Below are 22,102 nucleotides of genomic sequence, written 5' to 3'. Positions count from 1 at the left end.
CTCTCTTTTCTTCAGCAATTCCATAGTAATCATGAACTATGCTGCACAAACACAACTGTAACAAATCTTACCAATGGCTTTCTTCAAAGCTTCAAAGGTGATTTCTTCAGTATTATCAACCTAAACACATAGAAAAGAAATCCTTAATCATCACATATAAAATATCAGCTTCTAAAAAATAAGGAATATGATAAAACACAGAAGGCCAAGACAGCCTCACAAGTCTCCAATAACTTCATTTGGACTTTCTGTGACAGCCAACAGATCACTAATTCACATTTTGAAGCCACTGCAGTTAGTGAGGAAATTTTTACCAAATGAAAACTTTCCAGATTGTACTCAAGATGCTCTATGGTAACATCCTTTATAAATGGATTTAGGCAGAGGAGTCCTTTAGGTCAGGAATAAGCTATAGTGTCTCTATACTGTAAAATCTCAGTACTGGTTCTTAGGCAGCTGTTGCCAATAACATCAACTGCTTCCTGAGGCTGAGTGTCTTGGTTCAGGGCAAATTTGGGAGAGAACCCCCAAAGGGATTCCTCTAGAAAAGCAGATTCAATTGGCCCAACTCAGTTACCAGCAATGTGATGCTAAAATGGGAGCTGACAGTGGAGTGCTGAGTGGAGAATGGTTACTGCTTTAGGCTAACTTTGTACCATGATGGATCCACATCATTTGGTGCTTACATCATAAAAACTGGAGTGAAAGGGCTCTTCATAACAAGCTATGTCTGATGCACTGAGAAAATCTGTTCATCTACTGATAGGAATATCCATTTACTGATGCACTTCACCAGAATTGCTTGAGGATGCAAAATTACTGAAGTGTTTCAATTCGTTATAGATCTAGTTCCTATACCAGTAAATATATTTATAGTGAAGCCACCCTCTTGGCATTAGGGGAGAATGTTTAGATGGCAGTCTTCATCTGAACATAACATGGTTTCTTGGCTTGAATTTCCCCACTTCAGTCCTTCCAACATGTGAACAGGCTTCCTGATAAACACCAACTCTTAAGAATGGTCTAGTATGATTTAAGATAAGGGGTAAGCTAGCAAAAAGTTCCTTTATTCCATTCAGAAGATTATGAATTCTTCCAATTTTTCAATTTATTGGCTTCAACTACTGCTAAGGGAAAAGGAAGTAGCTGTTTCCTTTTTACATGAGAGTTATTTCATGAGCTGCAGCTGTAAATTATATTTTTCTAATAGGTTTTTATTAATAAGCATGTATTCTCTACCTCTAAATAAATAAAAATCAATAAATATTTTTTTGTAAAATATTTGTGGATATGGCTACAGATCCAGAGTATTCAGGTTCTGAAATAATCTTTTATAAACTCACATTTGGTAAATGTTAGTTGTTTATGGCTGCCTTTCATAGTGTTAGTTAATCTCCACATTAGTTGCTGGTATTACCCAGCATTATACTTGATTAATTAATACTCCAGAAGCACTACCTGCATTTACAGGTGTACCTGCTTCACCTTATGAATGGAGATACCTATGGAATAACTCACCTTTCTGAACAAGATTCACTAAAAGACGTGGCACCACAAAAAAACTTTGAGTCTCCTGACAGAAGAACTGCAATTGTATTGTATAAAATAACAGCTATTTTATGGATAAACAGTCTTCTATCTCAGTGCAGAAATTATATCATATATCATTATGTCCTAAAACTTCCATTAATTAAGTAGGTAATCCTCTCAATCATAAAGATTTATGCTTGTTTTTGTTCTGCTGATGGTTATGGATTGCTACACTGACTAACCTACACAGCAAGAAAACCAGATTTCATATATAGGTATGAAGGTCCAGTCAGTTAACTGGAAAACACTGTTTTATCCTTTGCCTTGTAAACAAATCTCATAAAGCAAGTAGAGGAGGAATACTTTGCTTCCTCTGTTCCTGATTAATAAAATTCACATTTTTAAGAGATAAAAAGGAATTCATTATCTAAGACACTGGATTACATTAAGACCACATTAAGCTGAGAATCCATAAAAAGATTTTATCTACAACCACTAAATCCACTTCAAAATAGTCTATGTATCAGTGCTTGACATAACATCAGCATAACTTGAAATCTGAAATGGAAACTTCTTTCATTTAATTCTACTTTCAAGGGAGTTGGTCAATTACACGTAACCACATATAATGAGTGATTTTAAAAAAGAATACTTATGTCAAACAGTCCTGTGAGGAGCATTTACTTGCTTCAGAAAGCTAGAGATCTGATTGCCTCATTTATTTTTCAAACACCTTTTTATTCTTTCCACTTTTATCTGTATCCTTGCTAAAGCACAAAAGCAAGAAGTGAACACAAAAGATCATCTGAGGTATAATGAGCACAAAGCAGAAAGGAATAATAATAGTAATAATAATAATAATAATAATAATAATAATAATAATAATAATAATGCAAAACATATCACTTCTGTCTAAAGTAAAGCTTGCTCCTTTGCTATAACTTAATACTGAATTTTTAACTAAACAAACACCTCCATTTCAACAGCTCATCTCCATTGCAGCCAGTAGAAATCTACTTAATAAAAATCAGTAGGACCTTGAAAAATATCCAGTAGAAGTGGAAATTTATTTTAAGAAATACTTCAAATGAAGTGTCAAATGATGTGGGAAAAGTTTAATTACAATGTGGTCTTCCTAAGGGATAATTAACATCAGCTCCTGTACCCTACATATGAACTTTTTGTTGCTACTTTATACTTCCTTTGCTGCATGTCAAACTCTCTCCTCTGGAGAGGAACCAGTGACACAGGTGCACACAGTCTTCACCTGTCCCACTCAGAGACTGCAGGTCTCCCACCAGGCTTCTGTTTCTCTAGGATTGTATCTCACAGCCCCAGGCTGTTGAACAAGTCTCTCAAATACTTCAAATGATACAGGGATATAGATACTGAAATTTATTGTACCCCTCAAAAGGCAAAGAAAACATTTTAGAGTATCTACTCATAAAGCAGTTGTTCAGCATGTAAATGAATGTATTGCTACACCATAATCTGTAGTACTATCTGTAAAAACTGTAGTGCCAAATAGTTCACCCTTTTAAACAATAAGATCTTTATATTTTATTTTTATTTATTTATATTTCATATTTATTTATACAATAAGAGTGTCTTTGACAACACATTTCTGCAAATACACAACTTAAAAAACAAACCCCCCAAAATATTTAACATTGCTATAATAATCGGATATTTGACTTCCTGGAAATGTTTCAATTACATTCCCCCCTCCCTCCACTCAAGATGCTGCTTTAAAATAATCTGTGATTTTCATACCTTATCCTCTATGCTGCAGCCAGACAGAATATCCACCTGAAGAGACACTGTGTCCACAATACTCTTCCTCCTGGAGAGTCTGTCCTCATCTATCATAAGAAGAAATTATTTTACTTTTTGCACAACGCTCTTGAAACATGTTCAGTCAAATTTTTACCCATCAGATGCAGTTTTTTTCCATATGCCTGCTTAACCCAAGATCATCTATTTTATCAGTTGAACTGTGAAAAATGATACATTTAGAGTTACTGCTCTAAATTACTAATCATGAAAAAAAAAATAACCTTTTCATAGTCCCTCCCTCCTCAAAATTACAGATCTTTTCAACTTTCCCTTCAAAGTCCAGAATTTAAAAAAACTGATGTCTTATTCAAATGCATAATAATAACAGAGCACATGATGATACACAGCTGTAAAATCCTTTACAAAAGCCTTTCTTTTTTTCTTTTTTTTTGTGAAATTGAAGTATTAATGTCTTAATTTTAAGGTATTCTGAAACAGAAGAGGGCTTATTGGAATACGATTCATTGACAGAAGAAACAAAGATTTCTGAATGGAGATGAACAACAATCCCTCCTTATTCTTGTTGCTACAAGTACCATATTCAGCAAGTCTAAAAATCTACTGGGTGAAAAAAATTCTCTCCATTTCTCACTTCCTTATTTTAGCAGGTCCAGCTGGCCTAAAAAGTTGTCAGAATAAGACCAACTGTGCTGATCCTAAAAGAAGCACAACAATTTAATTACTGCATAAAGAGATTATGATCAAATGATCCATCAGTTGATGGAATCTCCTTCTGTGACTGCAGTCGTAGGACATTGCACCACTAGTGTTTTGTCATTTTTGACATTTAATATATTAACAAAAGATTTTAATGAACAGTAAAAATACATTTTAAGACTTGTCACAAAGATCCTCTGACAAACAGACACTTGAGTGGCCTGGCTTCTGCATGTGTCATTTACAAAACCATGAACTGCAATGTCACATTTTAGATTTTAGGCAAGATCAAGCCATTTGGACCTTGCTATTATTATCTGATGACTTGCACTGCACAGTTAGAAGCAGCTACAGGCACTTGATACTAAAAAAAAAGAAGAACTGCAAAACACCCCCATGAGAAGGCAATTTATGCTGGTTCTTCTGCAACCTTTGTTTAAACCACTTCTAGCCAAGCAAAGTGCTTTTGCAGTGCAAATATTGAGCATGAACAAACAGAATTCATTCCAGCAGAGCTGAACACGCTCAGCTTTTAAAAACCAAGAAATAACTTTCAGAAGTCACATAAATGAAATGTCATTTTAAGATCAAGAGGCAGTGAAAGAACAAGATTAGTGAAAAACACCTGAATTCTACTAATATTTGCCAGGTTCTCAGACACCCTGAGCATTTGAAATGGCATTCTGAAGGATTAACTGAATTTTTAATCCCTGATGGCTCACTGGTACATGACCCAATACATTCCAAATCTGAGGAAAGCACTCAGCCTGCAAGAGAAAACACCCAACAAAACCACACCTCTGCTGCCATCTTGCTGCTCTCTCTATAACTGACACACAAACACCAGGAGATACATTTTAGGGACTACTTTGGACAGAATTCATTTTTGTAATGGATGCCTCACTAAACTTATATATGAAATATGCCCATTTATCTCTAATTTCAACATATTAAGTGGGCAAATATTTGTGACAATTACAATTTATTTCTCTTATAAAATACAGTGTTCATCCACACACATGAAGGAGCCCAGGGGCTCGAGGACAGTGATGGAGCCCAAAACCCACTGGCCCAGCCCCTGCCAAGGCTGTCCCAAAAGCCTTGGCCCCATTGCCTGGGCAATGGGAGCAGCTCTGTGTGTCACCTCACTGACCAAGGTGGGCTCCACCACTTTTGACAAGGGACAATGGATTTAAATGGAAAGAGGGTAGATTTAGATTAGATATTAGGGAGAAATTCTTTCCAATGAGGCACTGGCACAGTTTGCCCAAAGAAGCTGTGGCTGCCCCATCCCTGGCAGTGTTCAAGGCCAGGTTTGATGGGGCTTTGATGGGATAGTGAAGGTGTCCCTGCCCATGGCAGGGGGCTTGGAACAAGATGACCTTTAAGGCACTTCTTTTCCTGGGTGAGGGACTCTGTTCTTTGTGCAGTCATTATCTTGAATGGCCAGTAATTAAGATGAATAATCGTTCTTTAAACAACTGAGAGCTTTTTCCAACTTTCTACACGTTTTTGTAATGTCACTCAAAGAGGTAATTAGTACCATCACAAAAATGATACCTATGGCTCTACTACCTGCTCAGGAAAACAAAACAGGAAACTACTTTTTGGCAGAGTAAAAAATCATGAGCAAACACAACAGCAAACCCCACAGCAGCTAACATTGCTACAGGCATGTCAAGGGGAGAAACAAAAAAAGCGTAAGGAAACACTAAATCCACTAAGTACAACACAATTTCTGGCCTAAAGGTCTTTAGGCCTTCTAAAAGCATTTTTGACTGCACATCCTATAGGGACACACCACAGGGCAGGAGAGCAGGCTGACCTACAGCTCATTTTTACCTTTTGACTTGTGTTTGCATTTATGAGGTTTTTTGCCTGATGGAAATAGAGGCAAATTAAATATATTTATATATATATATAAGTATATGTAGACAAAAAATGACTGAAAGTCTTTTAAATTAGTTTTCTCCCTCAAGTAAGAAAGAGAAACAGGTATAAAAATTTGCAAATATGAATGTCTTTCTAAGTTGTTAAGAAATACCAGGAGACGAAACAAAATCAGGATGACAAAATTATGTTCTATAAGTCATTGTTAAGCATTGTAACACTGATATTTGGAAAAAGCAGAAATAATTAGGATGAAATATTTACTGGCATTTTGGGTTCAACTCTAGGTTTCACAGGAATATACAATAAAAGGGATTGTTTCTTTATTAAGGTTAATGATCTCTTTTGAAACACAACATTTTAGCATTATAATCTTAATAGCAGAAATGTAATGCTTCATTGCAGAAAAAAAAGAAAAACTTAGGAATTCCAAAATATTCACTTGGTCCTGATTCAGTTAAATGAAAAGCTTGGGAAGCTCAATACTCCACAGGATCAAAGATTCATGAACTTAACTGGCTATGGCAACAGTCAAGAAACAAGTTTTGGTTGCTGCTCTTTATAAAAAATTACAAAATCCCTGAACCCATCTGATTCACATTTACTAAGGATTAAATATGGCAATTTCTCATCACCTGCAGAGGCAGTTAATCACACTTGCAGCTAAACTCAATTAATGCTGATGTCAGAACTTGCGTCTCTTCCTGTGTGGGAACGCATTTTTAGCAAAGTGTACAAGAAAATCTTACTGAGGTCATTTGGGTACAAATATATCTGAGCTTCTAGAAGAGGCTTAACATAAATTTCAAACCGGGCTATCTTCTTCACTCCATTCTCATTCACTCAAAGCCTGTAACACTTCCTCACTTGCTGCCCACCTCTTCTGCCAATACTAAAATATAACGTTAACTGGTTTTAGGTGCCAGAAGAAATAAGCATATGAACATTATCCTTTTCAGAAGAAGACAACCAGCAACAGAAACCAGACACTGTGGCTGTGCTGGAACATATCACTAATGTGCCTGCTTGCATTTTTGGGACAAAACCACATCTGCTGTCTGGAGAGCTTGATTCCTCCCACAGTAACTATCCAGAAGAGAGATTCAAGAGCAGGCAGCAATGTCTCTGAATCAGACTGCAAGAGAACACATCTGGCACTCACTATCTGTATGTACTTTGGTTCTTTCTATGTGTGAGCTAGAGAATACAGAAATCACATTTTACTGCTAGGTACTTTAAAAAGGCCCTGCTTTGGGCTGGGGTATCCCCTAGTCTATTACAATAGCAATCCATTTATATACATAGTCACAAAACACACATGGTTAAGAACAAATTCTTCAATCAATTTTTTTTTTCAGTAATTTGCTCAATTGGCTGTTGAAAAGATATTAAAAGTGAAAACCACACAAATGTCACATACTAGCTAGTCCTTCTGACATTATTCACTCAGCCTCTGCAGCACCAACTCCCACAAACCTTCCTCAGGCAACACTTTATTTCCACTGTTACCAGACACTAAGCTTGCATAGGTATCTGGTGGAGGAAAATATCTCATTCTTGCTTAAATTAACATCTGCTCATTGACAGTTTAAGGCAAATAAATCAGCACAAGTCCATGTGGCAAAAGGATGGAGTATCTTTCATCTAATGTTTACATGAAAAGCTGACTTGTATATTCTTTCCTCATTTTCTAGATAAGTTAGTACAGGTATTCTTTTGAAGCAAAGACTTCATTAAAAAGAGTCAATATGTGTTCTAAGACCTTCTGCCTCACTTCCATCCCTTAAGGAAAAAAAAATCTTTGAAACTTCTTAGCAATAATACAGTAGCTCATGAGAAGGAAAAAAACACCTTGAGAAGACAAAATGATCTGATTAGGTTTTGTTGCCAAGCAGTCACATTACATTTCATTGGCACACAACACATTAGGAAAACATTCTTAATAACTGGTACTAAGTGGTGTTGCTATTAATCACCACTTACCTGTTACCTGGGGCACATATGGAACTGACAGTCTTTCCACATTGTATCCACTGCCTCCTAATGATTCTGCAATCTTGTTTGTCAGGAAAAACAGATCTGTTTCATCCTTCTCTAAGGATTTTGGAAGACTGTCAAAACATATATTTGAAGTTATTGTCTACCAATAGGTATTTGTTCGTTAAATAAAATATTTTTCTAATGTCTGTGAGCAACCAAGAAGGGTCAATGGTAATGATTTGATGGAAATAAAGCTTGGTCAGGTTTTTAGGAATGAATACACACCTAAAATTAGTCCACTGAAAACTTCTGCAGTATTTTAGATTACTTTAATTAACACTTCCTGTTTATCTGAAATATGTTCTTCACCTATTCTGCTACTGAAAACCTCTGCAGTATTTTAAATTACTTTAATTAACACTTCTTGTTATCTGAAATATGTTCTTCACCTATTCTGCTACATCTTGAGAGAATATGATCTCTGTTAAATAAAAAACCTGCAGAGCAACAGTAATACTAATAGTAATTAATTAATTGTAATATTTGTCATTTGCCAGCAGTGTGCCCTTGTGGCAAAAAAGACTGAGGGTATCCTGGGCTGCATCAGGAGGTGGAGGGAGGAGATTCTTGCCCTTTATTCAGGTGTGGTGAGGCCACACCTGGAATGCTGAGTCCGGAGCTGGGCTAGCCAGGACATGTAGGGAGCCCACACTGGGCTCCACAGGGCCACTAAGGTGGATTATGGGGCTGGAGCATCTCTCCAGTGAAGCCTGAGAGAGCTGGGCCAGGTCAGCATGGAGAGGATAAGGTGAATCTCATAAAGTGTACAGCTCCCTTAAGGGAGGGAGGGTGGAAAGGCCTCAGAACTAAGCACCTCTCAGTGCTGCTCTGTGACAGAACCAGAGGAAATGGGCACAAACTGAACACAGAAGGTTCTGCCTGAACATCAGAAAATGCTTTTTTGTGCAAAGTGAAGGTGACCAAGCACTGGCACACGTTACCCAGAGAGGCTGTGGCGTCCCCATCCCTGGAGATATTCCAAAGCATCTGGATGTGGTCCTGCACAGTCTGCTCTAGGTGACCCTGCTTAAGCAGGGGACTTGGACCAGATGACCTCGAGATCCCTTCCAGCTTCACCCATTCTGTGATTCAGTGAAAATTTATTTTGCTGTCTTAGCACACTGAGCATCCTATTGTGTATAAATGCCTCTGACTACTATAAAAAAAAGTCTGAAGCCCACGTTTTTTTTTCCCTATAAGTGTACATGCTTTTAATGCTTGGGATTCTTCTGCCTGTTCAGAACACCATAAAACCTCTGATTTTTTTCACATATGGAATATTTCTCAAAGATGTATGATTTTTAATAGCAAAATAGGGGCTTCACTGTCCACTAATTCCCATTTTGTATCTACTTACTTGGATTTGTCTTTGAAAATTGTTTCTGGTAGAAAATAAGCTGCTTCCACACTTCTGGTTTCAATGACCTGAAAAAAAACCCCATGTCAAATAGTAAAAATTGGAATAGCTCCATAGTTGTTTTCTTCAACACCTAACCTTCACAAACATCAGCCTCAGCACAAATGAGATGTTTGGGATTTCTTTTAACCAGGGAAAGAGACTGTGGCTCTCATCCTTTAGACTAAAAATCTGGTTCTTATGGTCTTGTGCATGTCAATACTATTTTAGCAAAGACAGTGGGGCCATAAAGTCTTATACCAGATTTGGCTCTTTATATATGGCACCATAAGCAAAATAAAATGTTGTATCTTGAGAGAAGATTATTTTCTTTATAATCTTAAGAGTCAGCAAGTAATGCCATGAGAGACTGAAGATCAAGAACAATGTCAGTGGACACAAACAGGGGAGCACAACAAGCAAGCACCTGACACAAGTTATTTGGTGATTTTACAGTAGACTGTGTATTGTTCTAAATGACCTGAAGTATTTAACCATGTCTTACCTTGCTGACATGCTGACAGAAGGCAGGCACTGCAATCATCTGACTCAGGAAGTTTAGATATGCAGCAACCAATGCCATGACACCACAACGATTAAACATTGGCAGATTATCCTCATTGATGATGGCAATGTCCTGAAATAGAAGGGGTAGCATGATGCTTTCCCAAGTTAGCAGGCTGTCCTGAATACATGGAAATCAAACTTATCATTGGTAACACTGTATGACATATGATGTTTATCTGCTATTACTTAACATTTGATATCTCTCATCTTAAAATTCTAGTCTTTTAGCTCACTCCTGAAGTAGGAATATATTGATCTGAAGTTAGCTTAAAAGATTCAACCATTATGAAGAAAAATAAATTTACTCAACTCAAAATTCTGCTTCTCAGACAGGAAGTACAGGTTAATGACTGGTAGTCTCTTGTCCTTACCACCTGTTGATCTTAACATTTTCTCAGGAAAACTAGAAACAGCAGTTTGATAATAAAGATCACCAGTGTGAATCACAGATACAGCACAATAGAGGGAATTATTTAATGCATATTGGCACTTTTATGTTTATTCAGATTGTATTATTTTTGCTCTAATAAAACTCCTAATGTCATTCCCACCAAGTAAGGATTTGGTTCAATTACATATTTTAAAATTAAGGATGTAAACTGCATTTCAGATATTTTATAATACAGCTGCACATTTAGGAATAAGGTTAATGACAGAATATACTGGGAATACAGGGCCCAATTTCATCTAATTTCCAGGGCACATGTTAGGAGTACTTTATTTTTGATTTCAACACAGAGAAAATTAATAAGTTATCCAGCTTCCCTGAGGACCGTATGCAAGTATGAGTTAATATTTGAACCTATTAAGGAAATGTTAAGGAATAAAGCCTAAAACACTGACAGAATATTAGTCTAAGGTCTAAGTACTAGTCTATTTAGTCTATTAGACTAAATAGAGTGGTTTAGTAACTATTCCCAACCAATCAATTAATTATACAGAAGTTTTCATCCTGGGTGCAGACAGCCCATACATTTTATACAGAACACAAGATCATAGGTTGAGAGAACACCTTGTCAATCTGCTAATGAGTATGTGTGATTCTAATAAATGTTTCAACAAGTTTCCACATCTGTTTTTCCTGAACAGCACATGCTGTGGAAGTTTGTTACAAAACCGATTAGATGAAGTTTCCCCATCAGTACATACAAAGTGCACTTCCTTAGTGACCAATCAAGTCCAGACCAAATTATGGGATTTCCAATTTGAGGATCAATACACAAAACCCCCCAGTTCTTCACATCTCCAATTACACATTTGAATTGTCAGTAAATAAGATACAACACAGACCCACAGACCCATACCTGCAAGGCAATCGCTAATCGAATGAGGTCAATAACCACTTCTTCATTGGCCAGTTCTATTGTGGTAAGAGCTAGAGATGTAAACAGGAGTTCAAAGTTCTTCTGGACATTGTCTTCTTCTTTGCAGCCTAGGTAGATGTGTCTGTACAACTGTTGACCATGCTATGAAACACATAAAATGGAAAATGGCTATTAAATAATAGAAAAATTTAGGTAAGAAAGGATATTTAAAGGTCTTCTGGTCCAATTCTCTGCTCCAAACAAGAGCCAACTTTGATGTTAGATTGAGAATTAAAAAACAAAAAAAGGATAAAATACATGGTGTACATATACATGGAGAAACAAGTACATGATTAATCAAGTAGACCTCAAGTTTCTAATAACAGCTACTTTATAAACACTACACTGTTCTATTTTATGCACGAATGTACAGATAGAGGAGATGATACAGAGAATTGCATGATTACTGCACAGTATCAGATGTGGGAATTCATTTCCTGTTGAAATATTAGAAAAATAATATTTGCCCATTTATGAAAAGGAGAAACCAAAAAGTAATCTTGAAATATTTTTCAAGAATATTTGAGACATTTCAAGAACTCATTTTCAAGAACTGATGAGCTCCAAGTGTTATCCTTGTCAAGACATCAATTTGTTCATTGAGCACCTCCCCTCAAACAGCAAACCAAGAAAAAAATTCTGCTAGAAGGTGTTTCAGAAGGTGAGCAGGGCTCATTTACCAACGTGTGTAGGGAGGCTGCAGCTCTAGTGAAGAACAGTGGTCATCTAATGAAAGACTCTCCACTTCAAAAGTGACCTTCTCCTCATTACACTGTGCCTAACCAAATATCAGTAAATAAACTATTATCTCAACACAAAAGAAAAATGCAAACACAAGAAACACAAGATAAGCAGCAGGTGCTGTATGGAACAGAGCTCAGTACCACCCCAGCATTCCTCATCTGGAGAGGGGTACAAGTCTCTATCAGCTGACACAAATAATTTTAAAGTTCTAAAGACTAACTCTAGATGTATTAATTCAGCTCTAGAAGGAAGCAGAAAAGTGATTTTCAACCTCTCTTTTTCAAACAGGACATATTTACTTGAGAAATAATGATGACATTGTTGGTCTTTTCATTACTTCTAAAATCAAAGAGCTGCTCAAATACACATTGTATTTAGAAAAGAGGGAAACACAGCTACCAGCAAAGCACAGAAGCTACTACAAAATAAAGGTTAGCTGTTTAAAGACCCAGTATATTTGGAAAATAAAAGTAATGAATTTTTTTATCCTACTGATGAAGAATGGCACTTAAATAGGAAAATAAATGATTATGTGGACTTTATCAATATGTATCTTTCTAGATGACTGGAAAATGCAAGAAGTTAAATATTTCCCTTCAAAGCAAGGATAGCTATAAACTGAGCAACTGGTCTGAGACCAAGAGTTTTGTGCCTATGTTTGGTTCCATTCCACCTGGGTGTGATACCAAATTGTCTCAGGATCCCCATTAGCATCAAACAAGCCCAAATGGTCGTCCAGATATTTCTGAACTTCTGGAGATACCTCACCCCTGTCCTTTGATTATGCAGAGCATCTGGGAGGAGCAGGCTGCTAACATGCACACCTACACCAGGTGAGTAACAGTATCACACAGATAATCATTGACTGACTTCATTTCCCTGGGTTAATATATTTTTTAGAAGTCTGTATGCTCTTTTCTTGACCTGTGAAGAATCTCTTTTCCTCTTCTGCCCTTTTTTCAGATCAATATTAACAATTCAAATATTTAGTTTGACAGCTACAACTTTCATCTAGTAAAATACATCTTATCCAAATTGCTTTAAATCATAGATATCAAATTATTGAATTAAGATTTAATTCACTTTTTAAAAGACACACTATTAATAATTGCCAATGTTGGAGTATTTTTTATATTTGTATTATTCCAGTTGAACGCATACTGGAAGAATGTTAACTGGACTAACTTATAGCAAGAACATTTATCTTGCAAAGTTACTTGAATGCTGTACAACTCTAGTTTGCATACTTTTACATGCAATATTTTGGCCTACTTCAGTATTTTCTGGTTTTTGTTAACATACCTACACAGATAAACCAGTCAGGAATGACAGAGCACAGTAACAGCTTTATGCATTTTTCCCACATAAAACCCAAGGTGTCTACTGTAAGCCATTTCACTCCACTTAAGTATCATCTAAAAAAAGCCCATTTTTCTTTAGAACCAAATATACTGAGAAGTCACCTGGTACAAAGTGCTGTGAAAACAATATTTTAAGAAGATAGCTGTTCTGTGCAAAGTTAACTTTCTTTGACATCTTTACCTAAAACGTAAGTCCCTGTACCACAGCTATAAAAAGATTTCTAAATACAAAATTTCTAAAAATACAGCAAAAATTAAAAGCCAAACTAGTGAAAAACTTCTACTGAGCAAAAATTAAATGCTGTGCAGGGATCTAAAAACAGGGAGATCTTTTCAGAATCCTGGTTTTGACATATGCTGGTTTAATTTCATGTATATGAAGGTTTTAACTGAAGACATAAATTAAGGTTTTATTGCATGGAATCATCTTTCAAGTATCTAGAGAACCTCAACACTGAAATCACTGTAACTTGCTTACAATAATTTGATACTGATCTTTGTGACTTGTTGCAAAACCACAGCTGTAGAAGAAAAGCAAAAGCACTGGTTCTGTTACTGATTTCTAGATAGAAAAGTGATGCTCATTCTATTACCTTTTTCATGAAGCTCACGTCTTGCCTTGAAATCTTGTCTCGTTTTATCTTTAGATCAGAAACATCTGGTATTATTCTACAAATGAAAGAGATGCGTTGTTTCAGAAAAAAAAAAAAGTTGGAAATTAAGAGAATGTGGAATACAGGAACTATTCAAATATATCTTGACCCAATTCCCATTTTAATTATATCCATGCTTAACAAGAATATTCAAATTTCAGTTGAAGATGGAGAACCAGAAAGAGAATTATGATAATCATGTATTTTTTTATCTACATAAAATAAAAATAAAATTCTGTCTTCTACATGGCTAAACTATGATTATTTGTAATGATTCTTTAAGTTACTGTGCTCTGAGGCTTACCTGTAAAACTCTTGCCATGAATAAATGACACTGAACACCGTGCATTTACCAAAACAGTATATTAATAATTCATATTAGCAAAACCATTTAAGAATCACCAGTAGCTGTCATTCAGGTAATGGAGTCTCAAGCAGGCAATAAAGAAGAGCAGCACCTGATCCCTCGGAGCTTGGCTCTGTTGTCGTGCCGATCGATGAGGTTGTGCAGGATTTCCAGCACCAGCTGCCTCAGCTCCGAGTCCTCCATGAGCGATGGAGACAGCAACGGGTCCAGAAAGGGGGCAGGAAGTGCATTACTTATTGTTGTGGCTTTGTATCCTGAAGTCACCTGTTCATTGTTTGAAATAAAATTCATGTGGCATTACTGCATTTTAAGAATTAATCACAGCTGTCACTTTTTAGTGGGATTGCTTTGGCATCCACAAGGTAGATTCAAATTGAAGTATTGTATTAATTTTGAAAATTCCTGACCTCAGTATGAATTTGGAAGGATGTCAGCATACATTTTCAAATTAAGTCACTCATGCTAAAAGGATTTTTCAAGATCCTTTCTTTAAAAACACACTCTGAATCAAAAAATAAAGTATGATTTATGATTTGTTTTTTTTATATGGCCTATGAAAAGTTGCAGGGCATAAATTGAAGATGATGGGAATTCCAGTCAATAATTACAATAGAGATTTTTCTATTTCAGGTTATGAGCTGTTCACATATGGTAGAGTAAGCTCAGGTGAAATAAAAAATGAGAAATCAGGGCCTATATGTACACCTCAAAAATTTATGGATACTATTTTATTGCAAAACATGAAGTAAGCAAATATCACTTGCTTAGAAAGCTGGTGCCATAGTGTTATTTTGAAAATTAATACTACCCTGACATGTCTCATTCAGTTATTTTAACTAAAGCAAATTCTGCAGGTACACAAAGAAAAATAAACATCTACCTAACTACTAATTCAAATTTTAATAAGCTAAACATCTATAGTAGCCAGAAATATTTAAAATTTACCATCCCTTAAAATGGAGGTTACCACAATATTATAATTACAAAGTACATATAACCTGTTGAGGATGAGGGAAGCAAAACTATTCCAAATTTAATTATAATAAATGCAATAGTATTTTCATCCAAGACTTACATAATAATTATATCTTCTTTATATATATTCCATACCCTTAGAGTTTTTACATGTGAGCTGTGTTTTACTGGTTTTGGCTGGGATAGGTCATTTTCTTGACAGCAGCACATGTGATACTGTGTTCTGGATTTGTGACCAAAGCAGTGCTGGTAACAGAGATGATTTGGCTACTGCTGAGCAGGGCTTACACACCTCCAGAGGAATATTCCATATTAAAATGTGCCATGTTCAGCAGCAGAACAGGAGGCAATTTGTGAGGGCTGCCACTGCTCAGGGACTGGGCTGGCTATCAGTTGGCCTGTGGTAAGTAGTTGGGACTTTGTTTTATTTTATTATTACGTCTTTTTCTTGTTTCTTGGTTTTGTTTTTCTTGGTTTCCTTTTTTTATTTACTAAAATGTCTTCATCTCAAGCCACTTCTCTCACTGGTACTGTCCTGGCTCTCTCCCCATGCCCCTGGGGCAGGGTGAGTGAGTGCCTGGGTGGTGCCTGGTGCTCTGGGTTAAACCTGAGTGAGCACAGTGCTCCCAGCTTAGCTGAGGGCTTCCCAGGGACGTGGCTGACAGGAGCACCAGGGGACAAGAAGGTATCTGATCAATCATTCTGAACATGGAAAATGACTGATATCACAAGCAGCAAGGCTGCAAAACTAAGTGCACACTTTTAATGAAGTGCCAGATTTCAACTGCCTGTACAGCATTCACTTGGCTACCTGTATATGCATGACAACACACTAATTATGTTATGAAATCTTTTTCTTTTGTAAAGAATACATGATGTACAATGCTGGATTTTTTTCACAATATTTATCAATGACTAATTTATTAAGCATGAGAACAATGACTTTCACACCTTTGTGCCATGATTTTATTTCCATATTCTAAAAGAGATGCAAACCAAAATTCAGTGTCCAAAATGTTAAATCCCTTCCACACTCTGACTCCCTTAAAGCATACTTACAGGCTATGTAGCACCCCAAATCATTAGAACAATTCTTACCTGTTTTAATGGAATTTTAATACTGGTGAGATGTATATTGTCAGGAACAGTTTAGACATACCTGAGTCTATGTTTAATGAAGACAATGTGCAAAATGACCACCTGAGGTCCTTCCTAACAAGTTTTCTATCCTTAAACTGCAACTCTGAATGCCCAGCTCTTCTGCAAACCAGATTCTAAGATTTCAGATTTGGACAAGCCAAGAATGCTTTAACCTATTTGCCTAACACCATATACGAGTTTCATGCCAAAGCAGGGATAGAAACTCATTTTGCAGGACATTCTTCTGCTTTAATTTGTGAAATCATTCCCCTATTTGAGTCACTAAACAGTTCTCAGCTTCTGCAAAAAAACAGGCCAGGATTCTACTGGCAAGAGCCTCCTTTACTACCCACTTCCTGATTTTTACCATCTGGGTCTATTTCCAGAAATACTCTGAAGATTTACAGCTAAAAAATGTATCTGTGATAAAAAATTCAATCATACCTTACAAGAAATTTGGGAAACATTAGGAAGGAAAGAACAACTGTGTCTGAGGTATCCATTCCTATGGTTTTAAAAACATTGGCCATTCTACTAATTACCACTTTTCCAGGCTCAGAGATGAAAGTGATTTCACTTTGATGTAGCCAGTATTGCTGGCAGAACTCAACCCACCCTAGGATGTTCTTTTGGATCTGCAGATCCAATTATAACTGACATCCACTGAAGTGCTCTAAGAGGTGGAGGTGTATTTCTTGTGCTGTTTGCAATTTAAGTTGGAAAAACGCTTTCACAATATTACACAATAGAATTACAGGTCTATGCAATATGAATATATGTTTATTTTCACAGCCCAGTGTTGTTATACTGTACTCATATGCATAAAGTGGAACTGTGTGATTATAACATATTATACTCATCACAAAAGCCTTACCATAAGTAAAGATCTCAATAACATGATTTGAATCCTCCTGGTTCCCAAATCTCTGCAATTGGAAAAAAGATTGCAAATTAGGTTTTCTTGCATATTTTTGAAATATTATTCTACTCTAGACACTATTCTCATTTTTGACAAGTGAATACAGCAGTCTTGGAAGAAATGCTGGATGATCATAGATAAAGGAAGGTACTTCCAACTGAGTTGCAATAATTAAATGTTTTTGAAAGACACATTTATAGGAAGGCTTAAAAATGGAGCACATTCAGTTGAAAAAATTAAATTGTATATGCGAAGCAGGTATAAATCTTTATGTTTTACTTGGAAACCTATAAAAAGTTTGACTACTATGAGCTTGATATTATTTTCACAAGCATCAGCACTGAAAATTTCTTCTGGACTAAAATGCAATTGAGTCTTTTAAGAAACACAGACATTTCTTCTTTAAGCCAGACCCCAAAACTTTGAGACTGGATAAAAGTTATTGGCAAAATCAGTAAGAAAAACTAAAAGATTCCTCAACTTTCATATCACAGGAAGGTACATGAAACATTACTTGACCTGTTCTTCATCTGTTTTCATTTCCATCCTGCAGGTACTAAAAGTAGCCAAATAGCTGAAAGTACATAGTCACTATTCTTGCAAGGTCTTAGGAGATAAAAGTGCACTTGGAATAAATTGCTTCGTTCACAGAGACTCTTTCAGGAAAGTAAAAAAGGTACAAGCCATTTTCTCTATTAAATAGTGTAAAGGAAGATCAACCCTCTTCACAAAAGTTGGCCTCTATGTAACAGTGGAAACTTCTACCTTAATGGGCTACAATCCTGGCTGGCTGTATCATTCAAATGTCTTGGGCAGCTGGAATCAAAATTCTAAGTAATGCCAAACTTGATCAGAAATCAGAAAGCCTTCTTTGCTCAGAGTGACACATGCACACATCATACTAACACACTGTTCTGGCACATGTTTACACAGAATCTCATAAATGGAAAATTACACAGTTATAAAAAAAAACAACCACCACCCTCAACTGTTAATCCAAGTAGAGAATTTCAAATGGATTGGTTCTTGAAATACCTCCACAATGAGTGACAACTGCCTGGCACAGACTTGCATCTTCCATGGAATAGCATCCCATGCTGCAGGGATACTGTATGAAAAGCTATAAGAAGCTGGAGAATGACAATGACTTCCTACTTAAAGTATTAGGGATCACTTATGTGGTGCAAAATGTCTGTGCACATCTGGAAAGAACAGCTGCAGCCTTTTCAGTAATTCCTCATACTGAGGAACTGCAGTCTTTTAAACAAAATTATTGCTGCTACAGGGAAAAGTATCCAGTGTAGGGTGACTTTTAAATTGTGGGTTTATTAAGTCTGCCCACTTATAGCTTTTTTCTATTTCGAAATACATAGGAAAAATCCAAAATTCACTGGAATTTCTGCAGTTATTTCTTAATCTGAAGTCAACTTGTACAGAATTAAAAAAAAAAAAAAGAACAAACCTTAAAAATAGTTTGCAAATTATGCATTTTATAATTGAATTCTTCTCATTCTCAAAACCAATATATAAAAAATTATGGAATTAACAACCATAAAGTTCATAATTTTAAAAAAAATGTACAAATGCAGAGAGAAAGAGTGTTTTAATGAAATAAATGGCCTTCCAATCAGGTAATTCTTATCAGTAAAATGTCTGTAGGTTGATTTAATATTGCTGACACTGAGCTTGTCTTGGTTCTGCATAGTATTTAATACAGCCCCTAAGGAGTGAGAATTGGCATTTAGCTTTTCTTAATGTTTTCCACTTCTTAATTTATCAGGATTCTAAAATCTAGATTTTTAATTTGAAATTTAAAAATGTAGCATATACAAACCCAAGGTTACTGGGATCCAGCGATTGTGAAGTTGTTCCCAAAACAGGTACTTTGCTCATAATGAACATCATAATCTCTGATCTCTGGTAATCTGGAAGATTGCTTCCAAAAAATCCTAAATAAAAACAGAATGAAATCATAGAAGAGATATAGGGCCCTTCTCTTTATAAGAAAAGCCTTTAAAATACAAGGAATATATTAACAGGTCAAAATAGATGAAGAATAAACATATGACTTCTTTTAGGGCATAATCTCATATTTATTTTTGCTGAATTACTTTAGTGAGTCTTTTTCATGATACTTTCATCTTTGAATACCAAAACCTAATTTTATCCTCCTCTAAATATACAATTTAAAAATTAAATATCTGGATTCTATTGACTTGTACCTAGTGAGGAATTGGAAGTGTTTCTCATGGCACATAGTACTGTCTGTTAAGTCTCCAATAAATATTAAAAGTGAAGGGACAAAAATCCCAGAGACATACAAGTATTTTGGGACTGTTGCTGTTCTTGGGGAGTGATGAGATGAGCAGCTTCCATGCCAGCACCATGGGAAGAGGAGCACTCCAGCATAGGGTACAGGGAGGGTTCCTGGACCAGGGGAGCCTCACGGCAGTAGAAAGAGCCACAATGGCTGAGGGAACCTGGGCAGGGCCAGGAGAAATGTCAGGCACACACACACACCTCCCCTGCCTTAAAAGTATCTCTGGGAGTGCTGGCATCAGCTGGCAGGAAGGGCACTGCAGCTCTGCCAGCTCCACCAGTGAGGAATGGTCCCCACTCGCAGAAGACCCTGGTCTCTCCCAGCTCTGCACCCACCACAAGTGAAGCAGCTGCCCAGACACAGCCCCAGTGGGAACAGCTGCCATCCCAGTGCCAGCTGCAGGCTGGGCCCTCCTCTTAGGGCAGCACAGCCACAGCAGTGGGCACAGCTGTGCCAGCACACCCAGAGAACTGAGCTAACACTGTTATTCCCAACATTACCCAAGGAAAGAGATCGGGGGGTTGGGTTAATGGCAAGTCCAGTGTGCATCAAGTGTGCCCTGGCAGCCAAAAGAGCCAACTGTGCCCTGTGGGGCACCAGGCACAGCATCACCAGCTGGCTGAGGAGTGACTGTCCCATCCCACTGCACTGCTGCAGCCCCTCCTCAAGTCCATGCTTTGGTGCCTCAGTCTAAGAACACCAAACACCTTCAAGGGGGGCAGGGAAACAGCAGATGATGATTTCTCTCTGGTGACCAGTGACAGGACATGAGGAAGTGGGATGGAATTGTATCAGGGGAAGTTCAGATGGGACATTAGGAAAAGATACTTCACTAAAAGGAAGGTTGGGCACTAGATCAGGCTCCCCACGAAGTGGTCACAGCACCAAGCCTAACAGAGGTCAAGCAGTATCTGGACAATGCCCTCAGGCACATGGTTTAGCTGAAGCAGTCCTGGGAGGAGCAGAGAGATGGATTCAATGATCCTAATGTGTCTCTTCCAACTCCAGATAGTCTATTTTATTACAATGAAATAGTGTAACATTAACTTCAAGGTTGGTTTGTGGTTTGTTTTTTTTTTTTGATGGGAGAACATTTTTAACTTGGGAACTTTATGAAATGGTGAGAAATAATCTACTATAGATTTGTTACTGCTCCTCAAGGCAAGCAAAGGTGCGGATCAGTGAACAACATTTAAGCTACATCTCCCTTGTTCTTTAAGATTAGGAATACATATCATAAATACACCCCAATATATAACATCACTGTCATAATGGGAAAATCTAAGAAAGGGGGGGACACTGATGAGAAAATAATTTCAAGTGCTGTGCATTAAAGTACTTCAGATTAGTTATGGTAGCACAACTGGCCATTAGGTGTCATTGTTGCTACTATGTTTAACATTCATTTCTATCAATTTTAAAGCACTACCTACGAAAATATGTATTACTGCATACAACTGTTTGCAATGATTTTCATAGAAGGACTAATAGTAGTTCTATACCAAAGGTAGAGATTTCTACATTTCAAGGGCCACATAATAATATAATTAAAATTAATTTTAAGTCCACCAGCATTTTTAATTTTCATAACCTTCTTGGCTATGTGTTCAGTTAACATTTAAAAGAAAAACCTTTCAGAAATCAAATACATAAAGCAAGCCTGAGAATGAGAGGCAAACACAATCAGAGAAACCATACTTGGTAGTATTCCTTCATGATTCAAGCTGGTCCAATATCATCTCGATGGGGAAGAGGAAAAGGGAAGAAATTTTAAGTGAGCCTGTGCCAATTGTATTACTCACCAATTGTTTGAATAATTGCATTCTGGACAATCCTCTCATCACTCTCCTTGGAGCTTATGCTTAAAGTGGTGCTTTCACAGGAACTGCGCCGGTCACCCAGCTCAAAGTCAACGCTGATGCGCAGGTGCTTCAACAAGGTATTAAAAACCTCCAGAACTGTTGGGCCTGGAAACAACAAATAACAGTGATTGCACTTGTCCAGGGGGAGATGTCTGAAGAAAATTAAAACTGGGCTTTTCAATCCGTTTTCACAAGTAATGAGAGTAGGATGATGAAGAGAACAAAGTGAATTACAGCGTTTGAGGCATCATGACTAGAGAAAAACTTTTGAGGTGTGCCTACACTTTGATACTTTAGAAATTAACTTGGAAACAGGAAACACAGTTAGGTATGTATGCACAATCTATTATGATTCACTACTGGGTCTGGTCAGGATGGAGGTAATCTGATTTTCCTTGTGCATGCAGCTTTTGCTCCATCCATCAAACTGTCTTTATCTTGATCCATGAAACTTCTCACTTTCTTTCTACATTGTCCCTGT

At 36.9% G+C, this 22,102-nt stretch overlaps 1 protein-coding gene across 9 annotated transcripts in view; it reads right to left on the bottom strand.

The window, feature by feature from the left end:
- The window catches only part of EFR3A (EFR3 homolog A), a 76,034-nt gene that overhangs the window by 5,904 nt on the left and 48,028 nt on the right, over positions 1-22,102 (bottom strand). For all 9 annotated transcript variants that reach the window (XM_071421815.1, XM_071421817.1, XM_071421808.1 and 6 more), the window contains 11 exons: positions 21,562-21,726; positions 19,274-19,388; positions 17,395-17,446; positions 14,497-14,669; positions 13,979-14,054; positions 11,221-11,382; positions 9,855-9,986; positions 9,311-9,378; positions 7,897-8,024; positions 3,304-3,392; positions 72-120 (listed from right to left, as the gene is read on the bottom strand). In XM_071421815.1, the coding sequence (XP_071277916.1) occupies positions 72-120; positions 3,304-3,392; positions 7,897-8,024; positions 9,311-9,378; positions 9,855-9,986; positions 11,221-11,382; positions 13,979-14,054; positions 14,497-14,669; positions 17,395-17,446; positions 19,274-19,388; positions 21,562-21,726 (1,209 nt within the window). The remainder of the gene's footprint in view (positions 1-71; positions 121-3,303; positions 3,393-7,896; positions 8,025-9,310; positions 9,379-9,854; positions 9,987-11,220; positions 11,383-13,978; positions 14,055-14,496; positions 14,670-17,394; positions 17,447-19,273; positions 19,389-21,561; positions 21,727-22,102) is intronic.

The sequence above is a fragment of the Agelaius tricolor genome, unplaced genomic scaffold, assembly GCF_023055355.1.
Source record: "Agelaius tricolor isolate 1412-34295 unplaced genomic scaffold, bAgeTri1.0.p SCAF_2, whole genome shotgun sequence".
Classification (NCBI taxonomy): Eukaryota; Metazoa; Chordata; class Aves; order Passeriformes; family Icteridae; genus Agelaius; species Agelaius tricolor.
The sequence above is the reverse complement of the archived record's forward strand: the minus strand, read 5'-3'. Positions and strand labels throughout refer to the sequence as shown.